Below are 14,352 nucleotides of genomic sequence, written 5' to 3'. Positions count from 1 at the left end.
TGACGCTATCCGCATGCTTCGATAGAGGTCCAGCAGCTATCTGATGGCCAGCCGGTCCTCTGTGCTCCCTCCAGGCTGGCTTCCTCCGCAGTGAGTCCCCTAACCACCACCTGCACAAGCAAAGCTACCCGGGGCCTCACGACTGACCCCCGGACGACCACAGTCTGTGCTGATGACTAACACTGCCTAGGATTCCCACCCAAGGAGGTACCTGCAGAAGCAAAGTGGGTGAGGGGACCTTTGTGTGGGGGCCCCCATCCATCACGAGAAGGCACCTAAGGCACCTCTTTAGGACAAAGAAGGAATGTAGGGGGGGAGGGTTGTCGTTTTCCTTTGTGTCAAAAGACAGAGTTGAATGGGATGTTAATAGTGCGCTCCAGAATCTCAGCACTTGTGAGGAAGGGGTAAGAGCTCAGGGTTAGCCTGGTCTACATAGTGACTTCCACCCCAGCCAGGGCTGCAGTAGCATCAAGGGACCATCTCAAAATACCAAATAAATGATATATTTACATTATATTATATAATAACAAGTGAGATAACATACAGAGTCAGAAACTTTTACGGGGGCGGGGTGATCGATCACATTTTGGGGGCTCTAATCTTTAACACCGGTCAGGTCAACCGCACAATCAAGTCCTCACACTTGAAGAAATGAATGTTCCTCCCAAGAAAAGAAGCAAATACCCAGCCCATCATCTCCTGCTCAGGGAAGGGCTCCTCCTAAGGAGACCCCTCCAAAAGGTGGTAGAGGCCAATGTGGTGTGGACACAACTGGTATCTTAGCAACTGTGCAAACAGATTCTACCTGCCTGCAAGGTATGCAGCGAGCTCTTTAAGCCACGAGAGTACGGGGTGAACAACGTACTCTGCAAACTGAACGCGGATAGATGTCTTGTTACACCTTCTATGAAACTGATACTTAGATTTCCTATCTCGGGAGAGAAACATCAGGGAAGCTTTACTGCAGAAAACAAACAAACAGGCAGAGAGATTTTTCTCTCCACGCCGCCTCCCCTTTCAAAGACCGAAATGTCATCAAATCTTCAACGCATTTACTGGGGAGCTGGGCCTCTGACTTACCTATTGGATTTCTGTCGAAGAACAAGACCGGAGCTTTCAGGATCGACTCAAACATCCTGTTGTGCAGCGTCTGGGAAGCTTTCACAAGAACGTAGAACACCAACAGGGACCTCGCTATGCCAAAGAGGACTGTAATGGCAGTTAAACCTGAAATAGAGGAAAATCATCCAGAGAAAACAGGGTCTTCAACATCCTTCTTCCGTGGTGCTATAGCAGGTTGGAAGAGTCTACAGATATATTACTTATTTTATTACGTAAACATCTAGGTCCCACCTAAGGATGATGCATTTATAAGATACACTGACAAAAAATTAAAAAAGAAATCTTTCCCACTGAATGGAAAATATATACGTAAGGGTGGGGTGGATAACGTGTAAACTTTTAATATGTAAACTGCATGTTCTAGCAATAACTCAGAAGAAATATAACCAAAGGAACGTCATCCCTGTGTCTCCCAATCCACCGACTATCTGGGAGCCCCATAACCTAACACTGCCCTGGGTGTGGGTACTAACAGAGAAGGGAGTCGCCTTCTCCTTGCGGTAAATGCCCAAGTAGCTTTAAAGAATTTGAAAACGCCACGTTGCACACGGTAAAAAAACTTCCTAAGGCCGGGCGTTGGTGGCGCACGCCTTTAATCCCAGCACTTGGGAGGCAGAGGCAGGTGGATCTCTGTGAGTTCGAGACCAGCCTGGTCTACAAGAGCTAGTTCCAGGATAGCTTCCAAAGCCACAGAGAAACCCTGTCTCGAAAAACCAAAAAAAAAAAAAAAAAACTTCCTAAATGGCCGGCTTGTGAGAAAACACACATCGTGTTTTAACAGAAGGCGATTAAATGAGCGGTCAATCACCACGTGTCTCATAGAAACATCATGCATTTTGAATGAGCACCGTCTAAACTGCATGCTTAATTGAGGCATGCATTTTGAATGATGTTTAAACTGCGCGTTTAATTGAGGCACCCTTGGATAACCACTCTGCACAGATACGTGTGTGGTGGGGGGTGTGCCGTGTGTCGCCGGGGATGGACCGTCATTACGCACACGAGGCAACGATTCTACCCCCGAGCTACCTCCCTAACCTCTGTTCTCCCAGGTATCCCTTAGCTTTTAGCTCGCACTGCCCCCCAGAACGGGAAGAAATGACATCAGAGCGTTATTATCTCGCCTCTGAACGCTGCCTAAATTCTACAACCCTACACACCAGCATTTTTCCCTAGCTGCCCAGCCTACTCGAATAGATGATGGACCCATTCCCCTTTAGGTCTTCCATAGTTGAGATGGTAGCCAGTCGGTGGATTAGGATTTCTTAGCAAGGGATCAACAAAAAAAGCACCAAATCTCGGCGAGTGGGCTCCAGCAGATAATTCGCCCTGCCCAGGGAAAGCTAGAGTGAGTGCTTCCTGTGGGAATGCTTGAAACTTTAGGTGAGGATTTTCTTTTTTAAAGGAGGTAATTCCACACATACAGTCTTGTGACAACAGAGTGTGGAGTGAGCATTAGTCTGGCAAACCAAATGTTAAATTAATCACACAGTTGGACATATGATAACACTGTTGCTCTCGGGGTAGGAAAGAGAAGGGGCCCTAATTCCTAGACACTGGGTTTCTCCCTGCTTAGCCTCCCTCTTCAGGAATTAGAGGAGCCCCGAGAGGTGAGCCGTGTGCTGAAGGGAACTTGGCATACCTGTGAGGGGGTAAGGCTTTTATTTGTGGGCCTTGCTGACACAGGATTCTATCCAAGCCCAATAAAGGCCTAGGCTTTATTCAGACAGAATTGGAGCAATCGAAAGCACGGGACTGGGATCCGTTTCTAATCCCCCTCCCGTCCATATAATGATAGAAGAGTTAGCGAGAGCAACCTATTAGAATAGTCAATAGCCACATAGTTCCAGTGGCTGGTTTTCTGAACGCTCAATCCTAGTTTAACTTTCAAAACCCAGTACAGAGCAAATTAAGAATCTTCATTCAACCTCTTTCTTCTGGTAGATTAGAAAAAAATAATAATTATTCTAATTAATTCAGAGAGTAAATGCTACTCAGTCTCCTAATCTGTTAAGACGCTGCCGCTGAATTACTCCTAGGAGCTCTGGTAGCTCACACGGGCTCATCGTAAGCACCTCAGGCTCTCGTGTAATAGACCCCATGGTTAAACTTTACCTGAGTAAATGCCTAAGTACCAGTTAAGGTCTAGGGTCTCAGTTACATTTCCATTCAAATTTTCCGTGTTATTCAGAGCTCCTTGTTTGTTCGCCCTGTGGAAGAAACATGGAAGGAAAATGTATTAGGTAGATTATTATTCTTTTTTTTTAAAGGAGCCTCCATTTGGGAGAAAGGTCTTGTGCTAGGAAACAACTCTCAGCTCACACAGCCCTTTGTGTATCCATCTCTTAAAATGAGCGTGAATTGGGCTGGAGAGATGGGTCAGTGGTTAAGAGCACTGGGCTCAAGTCTCAGCTCCCACACGGCGCCTCACGATTGTTTGCAATTCTGGTTCCGGGCATCTGGAGGCCTCTTTTGGCCTCTGCAGCTGCCAGGCACACACACGGTACACACACACACACACACACACACACACACACACACACACACCTGTTGGGGAAGTCCTGTGTATATGTCAATAAAGCACTGTCTGGCCAATAGGAATCTAGATAGGTGGGGCTAGGAATCCAGGAGGATTCTGGGAAGGAGAAACATGAGGAGAGTCAAGATGTAATGCCATGGAGGTAGGAAGCCCGGAACTATTCTCCGGTAAGAGAAATACTTAGATTAACAATTATGGGGTAATTACTTAAGTCAGAGCTAGCCAGTAAGAAACAAGCAAGGCCAACAGCTTCATAATTAATATAGCCTCCTGTGTGTTTATTTGGGGACTACAAGGTGGCAGAGCCCAGGCGACTGGCGGGTGATAAACCAAAGCGGCTAGCAAGGAAAAGCTGCCCTTTACACACACTAAAATTTAAAGTCAGGCAGTAGTGATGCACACCATTAATCCCAGCACCCAAGGAGGCAGAGGCAGGCGGGTCTCTGTGAGTTTGAGGCTGGCCAGGTCTACAGAGTGAGTTCCAGGACAGCCAGGTCTACACAGAGAAACCACGTCTTGGAAAACAAAACAAAACCAAACAACAACAAAAAAAAACACCCAGTTTGAATCTTGGCATTCAGTTCTCCTCACTCCTCTTTTCTCCCCAGGTGACTGAGGTTAGAATAGCAGGTCCAACAAACCCCACTTCTCCCTAAAACCAGCAGGGAAATGAAGCTACCGATGGCTCTTGTAGCCTTTAACCCACACGGGAACAACTCACCAGTAGGAAAGCCACCAGTCCTGAAGAACATAGCAAACCTGCAAAGGAAGTGAAATACAACGTTGGCACGACTTCCGGGCCTGAAACTCGAAACGGCCAGGCGCGGAGAAAGGGGGAGGCTTCCGGAGTGCTGGGACAGTCCCAGCAGGTCTGCAGCAAGCACCATTCCCAGACAAGATGTCACCGCTAAGGTCTTACAAGATCAACCCCACTTTCTACGTCTCCAACCCCGCTGGCGCCGCCGATGCCGTTCCCCTCCGGACGGCGCAACGCATCTATCACGCACTAATGTACGTTGTGTGAGTATCGCGTTGCGGGCGCGGACACCACTACGCACCTGAGCTGCCATGTTCAGCAGGATGAGGAAAACGATGAAAAACCAAGACGCGCCGGCAGTGAAGTAATTCTTGTAGGCCTTGAAGCCGACCTTCCCTTCGGAGCGGCTCTCCTCCGGCTGTGCTGCCTGCGTATCTTCAGTCTGTGAAGGAAGGGGGCAGCGTTGGTAAGCAAACAGGAAACACCTTTGAGGACTGAACGACCCTTTCCCGGGGGTCACCTAAGACCACTGGGAAAAAACATTCGCATTATGATTCATAGCAGTAGCAAAAATTACAGTTATGGAGCAGACACAAAAATAATGTGATGGTTGGGTGGTCACAACAACAGGAGGTGTATGAAAGCGTTTCGGCATTAGGAAGGTTGAGAACCACGGCTCTGAAGTGCCCTTCCTATGTCGATTCTGGATGCCAAAGCCAAGGCTGGATCTCCAGATTTGCCCGTGGTTAAGTTCTAGACTTCACACAGATCTTTGGAACTTCTCGTAGAAGAGCCACTATGGATGTCTGTGAGGTTCTCCAGGCCCCACCCGGGAGGCAGCCACAGCCAGGGTTTCTCCCTTAACCCTATTTTCACTGCGTAACACCTCAGACTCACGGGCTCGACGTCAGGACAGACGAGGCTGCCACCAACCGAGTGACTCGAAGGGTCACAAGGCCTGTAAGAACAAAGAGGACATACAACGGTACAAGACGAACTCACATCTTGGCCCTCTGGGGCCCCGTCTTTCAAAGAGGGCCTGGACGACTGCTGGGACCAAATTGAGGACTCAGAGAAAGTTCGTTTCCTGAGAGTTGGGGTCCCTGAGGCTGAGGAGTGCTCCCCTTCCTCGTTCTCCGTCTTCAGAAGGGAGCCGAAATCCACGCCAGATTTCAGAAACTCGGTGTAAGTCCCCTTCTGCACCACCTGACCCTGAAACAAAATGGACTTCAGACGCAGACCCTGGCACTTAGCGCTAATCTAACCAAACCACACTTAACGGGCCTTAAGTTACAGTCGGGCCAGGAGTCCTAGTTGACAAGTATGGAGTGACGCATAAGTGCCTCCTAAGTGACGATTCTGTTTTCTGCCAAATTCTAGGTGCTCGGCAATATAAAACAACGCGCCACTGTGCAAACTTCATGATCTTAGGCTAAAACTCCCTCCCCCTAAATTCAAGCTCCTCACTAAAGACCCAACGTGCCACAGGACGTCTCATCCCGTGTTTTCTTCCTGACCAACATTAAAGGAAATAATGTGCAAATATCTTCACAATGTTTGAACACACGAGGTGATTTATCTAAAGCTACAAACTAATAGTGGACAAAACCCTGGGGTCCTGGATCAAAGGACAGCAGCTCTGAAAGTGAGGACAGTTCAGGGTTAGGAAAAAAAATGGCCCTGGACCCCACCTACTCTTCTGTCCTCGCCCAACCCCCGTGCCAATCAAGGTGGTCCCCTGAGGAAGATTCCAGTGCCTTTGGGCTTGTAATAGCCCGGTCACCTGAGGATTAGAAAGTTTTTCCTGAAATGCCACGTCTGGTTGCACTCAGGAGATAAGATCTGATTTGCACACTTGCTTCACACAGTTGCGCCCTTCCTCTCGGCAAAACACACAAGGAAAGGGGCCGGGTTCCCAAGGAAAGCTTTAGGAATGTGGGGAGGGGCCCATCCTCTCTGCAGGTGGAAGGGGCCAGACTAACAATAACAGCGTGTCTCAGTTTCTCCGGGGCCCCTGAGATTGGGTGAACGAATGGCTGTGTGCTAAAAATAAAACTGGCAGTACGCAGGAGGCAGGGCCCTCAAAAGCAGTCTCCATGTGGGGACAGGTGACAAAAACTTATTCTACACCTACTGACTCTGCGGGCAGAGTATCCAGCTCTCTGCACATGAAATTAATTGTTTTCCAGCTTGAGGAATCCGAGTTCCGATTCCCGGGGGCATAGGAGGCAGCTGACACACTAAGTTGCCGCTAAGGGGGATAGTCACCCTGCCTTCTATAATCTTCTTTGTGGTGAGAATTTATTCCAGGGAGCTTTTGACTGACAGCTTCCTCACCTCTCTTTGGAAGCCACAGCAAGGATCAGGGAGGCACCAGAGGAACTTCTGCAGGCACTCCGCTGTCACCGCACAACCCGTTTGCCACAGTAAGTCGTGATTTACCTCCCAGAGAATAACTGCACACAAACACTGTGAACTCTGGCTAACTAACACTCCCTTGCCATTCCCATCCTCGGCCAAGAGATTGAAGAAGGCTCCTATTGCTTCGGATGCGGCTTAATTGTTTGTGTCCCCCCCTACTGAGTGATCAAAGGCTTGGTCCTCGGGGTGGCACCTGCTGGGAGGGTTCTGGAACCTTTGGGAGGTGGGGCCTGGTAGGAAGGCCCAAGTCCAGAAGGGAGGGGCTGTGGAACCATGATCTCTCCGGGTGTTGTTTCTCAGTGTGTGGAGCGCCTCCTTGTCTGCCTCCCCCCCTTCCAGAGCTGCAGCCAGGAAGGCCTTTGAGAAGGGAGCCCGTAGAGGCACTGTGTCCTTATAAAAGTGACCTGTCCTCTCCATCAAATCCCTCCCCTTAGAGCACGGGAGAAGAGGAGGTGGCGAGAGCGTTAAGAGCCAGAGGGGATGGAGGACACCAGGAGAACAAACTCAAACAAATCCACTGAGCCAGGTCTCAAAGTGCTCACAGAGAAGGAAGCAGCACTCACGGGTCCTGCACAGGTCTGCGCCGGGCCCTCTGCATATGTAACACAGCTTTCCGCTTGGTGTTTTTCTGGGACTCCTGAGTGTGAGAACCAGTGCGTCTCCGATGCCTGTGCCTGCTCTTAGGGCTCTTTCCCTTCCCCTAATTTGCCTTCTCCAACCCGGATGTGATGGGTTCTGCTTTATCCTATTACATCATATTTTGTTATGTGTGGTTGGTATCCCTTAGAGGCCTGTTCCTTTCTAAGAAGAAACAGAAAGAGAGTGGATCCAGATGGGAGAGGAGGTAGGAACCGGGAGGCACAGAGGGAGGGAAGAGTGTAATAAGGATATATTGCCCAAGAAAAAAATCCATTTTCGATAAAAGGGGGAAACATTACCAAGTGACCTGTCTGAGGTACTCCACTGTGGTGGACATGGGCCACATCCAGCCCTCAAGGTGCTATTTCTGAAAGTCCTCCGGCTATCCTCAGAGACATGAATCTCAACTCTAGGGAGCGGGTGTGAAATTCAGGGAGGGCAGGCAGCCTTCCCCAGAGGTCCACAGAGAGCAGCCTGACAGGAGCCCCACTCTCAAACGGAGGTGCTGGCTGGTTCCGTGGACTCTACGCTGCTCACAATCTGAACCTGCCTTTTGCGGAGCGCGTAGCCTCGCTCTTGGGTGCATCCGACTTTCTTCTCAAGGGCTCTCCCTTCCCTGAGCGCTGCTGCCCACAATCTGTGCTGAAGTCCCTTGGCCAACCCCAGCCCTGCTTGTGAAGAGCGAATCGCGACTTACGTCTTTCAGTATCAGGATGTGGCTGGCGGCTTTTAGGTACTGCAGCTGGTGTGTCACTAAGATGGTGACCTTCTCGTGCAGGGTCTGGCAGATGCACCTACAGATGTAAACGCCACCGGAGGAGAAAACACATCAGCGGCGTTCTCCACGCGGCACAGGAAGAGCTCAAGCCACAACGAGGCAAAGACAACACAGCCACGGGGTGTACTTTAAAAGACGTACAGACACGGGTTGAAGAGTTTCGCAGCTAAGGGTGGGCACTGCTCCTTCCTGCAGGGGAATCAACTTTGGTTGCCGGCAACCCCATCGGGCAGCTCACAACAGCCAATAACTCCAACCCCAGGGATCCAAGGTCCCCTTCTGGGCCCTGAGGGCACCTACACTTATGTGCACACACACCCACACACAGACACACGGACGCAACTGAAAGGCCATAAAAATGAACCAAAAAATTAAATGCAAACCTGAGTTAACAACATGAACTAAGTACTCAAATCCACGAGCAACACCCGAGTCTTGCTCTAACAAACCCTGGAAGGTAGCCAGTAGAAAAGGCCGTGTCTGCCACTTTTCTTCTAAATCTTAGTTTAACAACTGTGCATACTTACACATGATATAGCCAAGAAACGGAATTGGTGCGGGACATAATAAAAGCAATTGAACAGCACTAATATTCCAAAACACGGCTGGACTGAAACTCTAGTTTCCTTACAGTGTGGTACAGGAATCCTAAAGAAACAGACTCACATCACGTGAGAGGGTGGTTACTTTCCTCAGATGTCTGCTTAGGTGCCTGCTCAGGATGTACACATTGATTAATTAAAGGCTCTTAGGGGACAGGGCCACCGCTCAGTTGGCGGAGTGCACGGAGAGCGTGAACTGGTGGCGGCGTCGCCTACAGTCCCTGTGCGAAGGAGGTCGGGATAGGAGGGTTAGTTCGAGGAATGTCCTCGACTATGCAGCAAGTTTGAGGCCAGCCTGGACTTCAGGACTGTCTAAACAACAACCACAACAGAAGCTGAGTAGTAAGGATAACGTCCCAGCAAACAAATGGCCTTGGAGTGTTTACTAATGCACACTTGCATTAGTGGGCAGAAAAGGGACCGAGGAGGTCACAAGCCATCTCCACCACAACCCTAGCTCCCCGTGCTGGGAGCAAATGCTCTTTTAGAACTGAAAACCTCCAGAATTTGAAAGGCAGGAAAGAGGTCAGTGACCTCGGTGTACACCCTTTGGGGTTTAGATTTCCCCCTTGCAAGCGCACCCACATTCTCACAGCGGACCCAGGAGAACCTAGCCTTAGCACAGGACTAGGCCAGGGAAAACTGGCTGAGGGCTGTCATAGGATATTCTCTCTCTCTCTCTCTCTCTCTCTCTCTCTCTCTCTCTCTCTCTCTCTCTCTCTCTCTCTCTCTCTCTCTCTCTCTCTCTCTCTCACACAGAGCAACCTGCAGGGCTGCAGGCCATAAGCTGGCAGGGTGACATTGTCAGTCTGAGGTAGCCATGGGGAGACACAGGATGGAGCTCTTCCAATCCCTGTCTATTCTCACCTAGCTAGTTACTAAACCTGAGGCAGGGTTAGCTTCTCAGTCTCACAAACAAGGCGACTCCTCCCTGACGACTAGCTTTCATAGATTCAGAAGGTACTGTGCAAACTTCCAGACAAGGGGAGCCGGAGTCCCACCCAGCTACTACAGCTACAACACAATGACCCACGACCGCCACCGTACGATGACCTGAGGGTGTAATAGAGGCGCTCATGTTTTAGTGGTAACCAACAGCTCTCTAATTGTACTGAAGGGGCTCTCGTCAGAAGGGAAAAAGTGCTTCGTACCGGAAGCCTAGTCAATTACCCAGGGCTGGAGAAGTCATAGATCTCAGAAGCACACACAAATGCCTAAATGTGTAACTACAGCCCGCTCAATCTGTTTAACGTTACTTGCACGTATGTTTTCAGGGCTGACCACTCGGTGCTGGATACCCAGCTGGTGCGCTCTTCCCAGGGGAAGGCCATGTCTAAAGGTTTCAGCACGCCTAACTCAGCATGCCTAAGTATGGCATCCATGTAGCAGACTTTCACATCAGCATGTCTGTCAGTGTCGTCCATGCTCGGGTAGTGCTAGGCAGCCAGGGCGGAGAGAATTAACGGGTGTGGCTTCTGACATTTCCAGGAGACACGCTCACAGCAAACTTCCTGCTCCTCTGGTCCTGACACATCTTCCTTCCAGTTTTCTGTGACGGTCCCTGAACTTTCAGATGCAGGGGTTGCGCTGTAGATGTTCAGCTAAGGCTGCTGGCACCTCACAATCATCGTGTAACGTTATATAGAGCGAACAGGTTGTATTTATATGCTTAGGCGAGTGTGTGCCACGTGTGTGTGTGTGTGTGTGTGTGTTGTGTGTGGTGTGCTACAGTAACAAAAACAGAAAAAGAAGCCATGATTTTAAGAGGGAACAGGGGCACATGGGAGTTGAAGGAGAGAAAGGGAAGGAGAAATGACATAATTATATTTTCATTTTTAAAAATAATTTTACAATTAATGGTGTTATGTTTTTCCTAAATGAGGTGCTTTCTCCCCAAAAGATGTCTAGGGAAATATACATTAAATTTTTAAAAAGTAAAACTTTCTAAGTCAGTATGTATGTATGTATTATGAGAGATTAGGTATATTGCTCAGATTGTCCCAAATAACTAAACTCAAAGAATCCTCCTGCCTCCGCCTCCCAAGTCACTAAACCGATGTAGACACAGGCCTCTGTGCCTTCCTATGTCACACCGATGTTGGCTGGTTCACCACTTAAATCTGATCCCATCCAAGAACCTCAAAATGCCGACGGAACCATTGTCGCCCCGCCCCTGCCCCACCCCATAGCACAGAGGATGTTTCAGGCCCACGAATAGAAAAGACAGAGGCAGTAAGTGCTTGGATTCATTTAGTCGATATGCCGAGTGCCAGGTACCAGGTGTTACACCCACTGACGAAGTAAACCAGCCACACAGCGGCTCACGCAGAGGAGATACGGTAACAAGGGCGATATAGCAGGGTGCTGTGTCCCTGATGAGATGCTGTGTCCCCTGGTGGGGTGCTGTGTCCCCTGGTGGGGTGCTGTGTCCCTGGCAGGGTGCCATGATTCTGGGGTGTTTCCATGCACTAAGTCCAGTATGGGCTTGAGGTGCAAAATAATTCAGCACCCCACATTGAATGCTATGGGTAATGGACGAAGAGCATCTACCAGACACAGAAAGAAGCATAATGCTTCCTGGAGGTGCAGGAGAGACAGCCAGGCACGTAGGTCTGTCTCCTTCCTGTCTCCTGATTCACAGCCACCAGGCTAAGAAGGGATGACACCAAGACAGGCAGTAGGTGTAAAAAAGGCACGAGTCATTCAGCATGCCAACACACGCGTTAGAATGCTGGGATTCTGGTTTACGTGGGGAGCGGCGGCGGGGCAGATCGCAAAGAAGACACTGCTCTTCCCTTCTAGAACTTGGAGCTGCGTCCCGGTGGTGAGAATGTATGCGAGAACCTGGAGCCCAGATGGTGAGCCACCGCAGGACGCTGAAGGCTTCTGTCTCTCCACGCGTTCACACGCTGAAAATCAATCACCGGTGCGGTGGCATGGAGAGCTGGGGCTTTCTCGTGGGAGTCTGCCGTTGTGGTGGACTGGACTGGTGTTGGTCCGTATCACAGAGAACAATGGATGGGCGGTACCGCTTCTGCCAGTCAGGGCAAAGCCAGAAGACATGTATCTACGAATCGCCAAGTCCTCATGAGGCAGCAGATCCACTAGCATTTCACCTCGGGCTCCCAGCTTCCGCGGCTATGAGAAATGCCACTCCTGTTGTTCCGAAGTCACCCAGTTCTGGCATTTTGTCACAGTCGCCTATGCCAATAAAGGCGTGCAGACACTGAGTCTCTGGGGGTTGGCTGCAGTGTGGGAGAGCTAGCTAGGATAGCCCCGGACAGGTCGCGGAAGAGGCAGGCATCTGTGATTTTGAGACTTTCTGAAATGCAGAAGCCACAGCTAGACCAGACTGGCATCAGTCTGGGGTCCCTGGCTTTCCGTTTCCTACGTCTGCAACGCAGAGCTGGAGAGCTCGCAAACCTTAACAACCTTGGATGTATATTTGTGATTGAAATAAGACTGTTAGTGGCAAACAGAATCCATTCACGTTTAATACAAAGCACTTCACGTTTCTGAGCTCCGACGCGACCGCCATCTTTCATAGCGTATTGTTTAGTCCAATTTTCTAACTCGCTGGGAGCATTCTCCAGCTGCTGCTGAGTGATTTCCTAAATTGCCTTCGTGCTTCCCGCTCCAAGCTTCCCCCAAAAGAATGCGGTTTCTGATTAGCAAGCAACAATTTTAACAAGCTTGCTCCTATCGGGTGTCTCTCCAGGGCCATCTAACATTAAGGGTGCAAGAGGACTTTATAAAACCCCCCACGCTCAAAGGGAAACTTGGGGGCACACCCTTGTGATCCACATACTGGTACCTAGCGATTGAAACGCCTCCCTCCCACCTCCCAAGGGACTCCACGACAGCATCCCACCGAGAACTCGTCTGTGAGTGATGGGGGGGGGGGGACAGGAAAGGGCTGGATCTACGCCAAGTGCCAGCTGTTCTCGCTCTCCGCATTCGGAACCATTCAACACTACCTCACGCACACGCGCGTTTTTATTTCTGTGGTGGCAAAATGCACATGCCATAAAAGCCATTACCATAGCCACGTTAAGCGTCTTCGCCACAGCATAAAGCACATCCACGCTGCTGTCCAACCGTCACTGCCACCCGTGGCCAGAACGCGTCAATAATCACAACACAAGACACAATCCATCTCCCGGGCGCTCTCCCCAATCCCAGAATCCAGAGCCTGGATGTTCCATTTTCACTCTGCTAGTGATTTTTACAAACTGAGCCCCACTCCCCTGGATCCACATACCAAAGCTCACCCAACACCTAACGATTTAAAGACAGGGCCTCCGGAGAGAGACTTAAGAGTGGCTATGAGGGTGGCCCTCGGTCAGCCTGACCGCCATCGTTTGGAGAAGGGGAGATCTGGGGGGTGGGGGGAGACACCTAAGAAGAGAAAGGTGAAAGGGGTGCCCTAACCTGACCTCTGCCTCCAGGGCTCATGCTGCTATGAGAGCCACACCATCTGTAGCGCTCTATCTTGGCTCCCAGAGCTAAACGAGGCAGGAACTTCGAGCTGGCATCTCCGGGGCTCTTCATCCGCTGCGAGCTCTGCGCCTCCCCTTGAGGGAGGTGTGCCCGCTCGGCTTCCGGTGCCTTCCCTGTCCACACCTTCATACCTGTGTCTACCGCTCCTTTGCTCAGAAGGAACGAAATCCCCTTCTCAAGTGCCCCCAAGCCTCCCAGCCTACAGCTCAACATAAACCAGTAAGGCCTTTCCATGGAGGCCCTATGCTACCACTGAAGCCTCACTGCACACACAAAGTTAAAAAAAATATTATGAGGGAGGGGCTGGAGAGATGGCCAGTTAAGAGCACTTACAGGGGACCAGAGTTTGGTACCCAACACCCGCGTCAGGTGGCTCATAACCACCTCTAACTCCGGCTCCAAGGGAATCCAATCCCCTCTGTGGCCTCCTCCGGCACGGACACACATGTGGCATTCATTAACCAGACACATACACATAGACATACATACACGTATACACATATGCATTGAAATAAAGCAAATTATTTTTAAATTATGGGGGAAAAGAGCCGACTCCCTGCTACCCAGCTACCAAGCCACTTCCTTCCATTTAAAAGTGCACATCTCTCTCTTCCTGGGGGCCGTGAACACCAGGGAGCAGGAGGAGAGGTGTACAGAATATGCCTTCCCTTTGAAACTCTAAAGCACGGGCTCTGTGCACATCACCGCACCGACAGGACCTTCCCTGTTTCCCTGCCTCGGTCTTGTGCTTGTAAAATGGGTCACATGGAGGGGGACAGAGGAGAAGAGGGGCATACTATGAGCCCAGGGGAAGCTGCAGAATTTGCACGTCCTTCACGGGGTCCCTGAACACGGGCTGACGTAAGACAGAGCAAACTCACAGCTGGAACAGGTGTTTGCCCACTTCCGCATCCACAGCGCTGAGCGGGTCGTCAAGGAGGTAGATGTCGGCATCTTGGTAGACGGCCCTGAAAGGCGAGGACGAGAAGTCAGA

At 50.3% G+C, this 14,352-nt stretch overlaps 1 protein-coding gene across 1 annotated transcript in view; it reads right to left on the bottom strand.

The window, feature by feature from the left end:
- Window positions 1-14,352, bottom strand: part of Abcc4 (ATP binding cassette subfamily C member 4) — a 197,369-nt gene that overhangs the window by 103,960 nt on the left and 79,057 nt on the right. Inside the window, exons 13-19 of the mRNA XM_005079412.4 lie at window positions 14,240-14,326; window positions 8,176-8,272; window positions 5,421-5,630; window positions 4,720-4,860; window positions 4,383-4,420; window positions 3,238-3,332; window positions 1,081-1,227 (exon numbers count right to left, since the gene is read on the bottom strand). Of these exons, the coding sequence (XP_005079469.1) occupies window positions 1,081-1,227; window positions 3,238-3,332; window positions 4,383-4,420; window positions 4,720-4,860; window positions 5,421-5,630; window positions 8,176-8,272; window positions 14,240-14,326 (815 nt within the window). The remainder of the gene's footprint in view (window positions 1-1,080; window positions 1,228-3,237; window positions 3,333-4,382; window positions 4,421-4,719; window positions 4,861-5,420; window positions 5,631-8,175; window positions 8,273-14,239; window positions 14,327-14,352) is intronic.

Source organism: Mesocricetus auratus, unplaced genomic scaffold (assembly GCF_017639785.1).
Source record: "Mesocricetus auratus isolate SY011 unplaced genomic scaffold, BCM_Maur_2.0 Super-Scaffold_2245, whole genome shotgun sequence".
NCBI lineage: Eukaryota > Metazoa > Chordata > Mammalia > Rodentia > Cricetidae > Mesocricetus > Mesocricetus auratus.
Note: the sequence above shows the minus strand (reverse complement) of the source record. Positions and strands in the feature narration are given on the sequence as shown.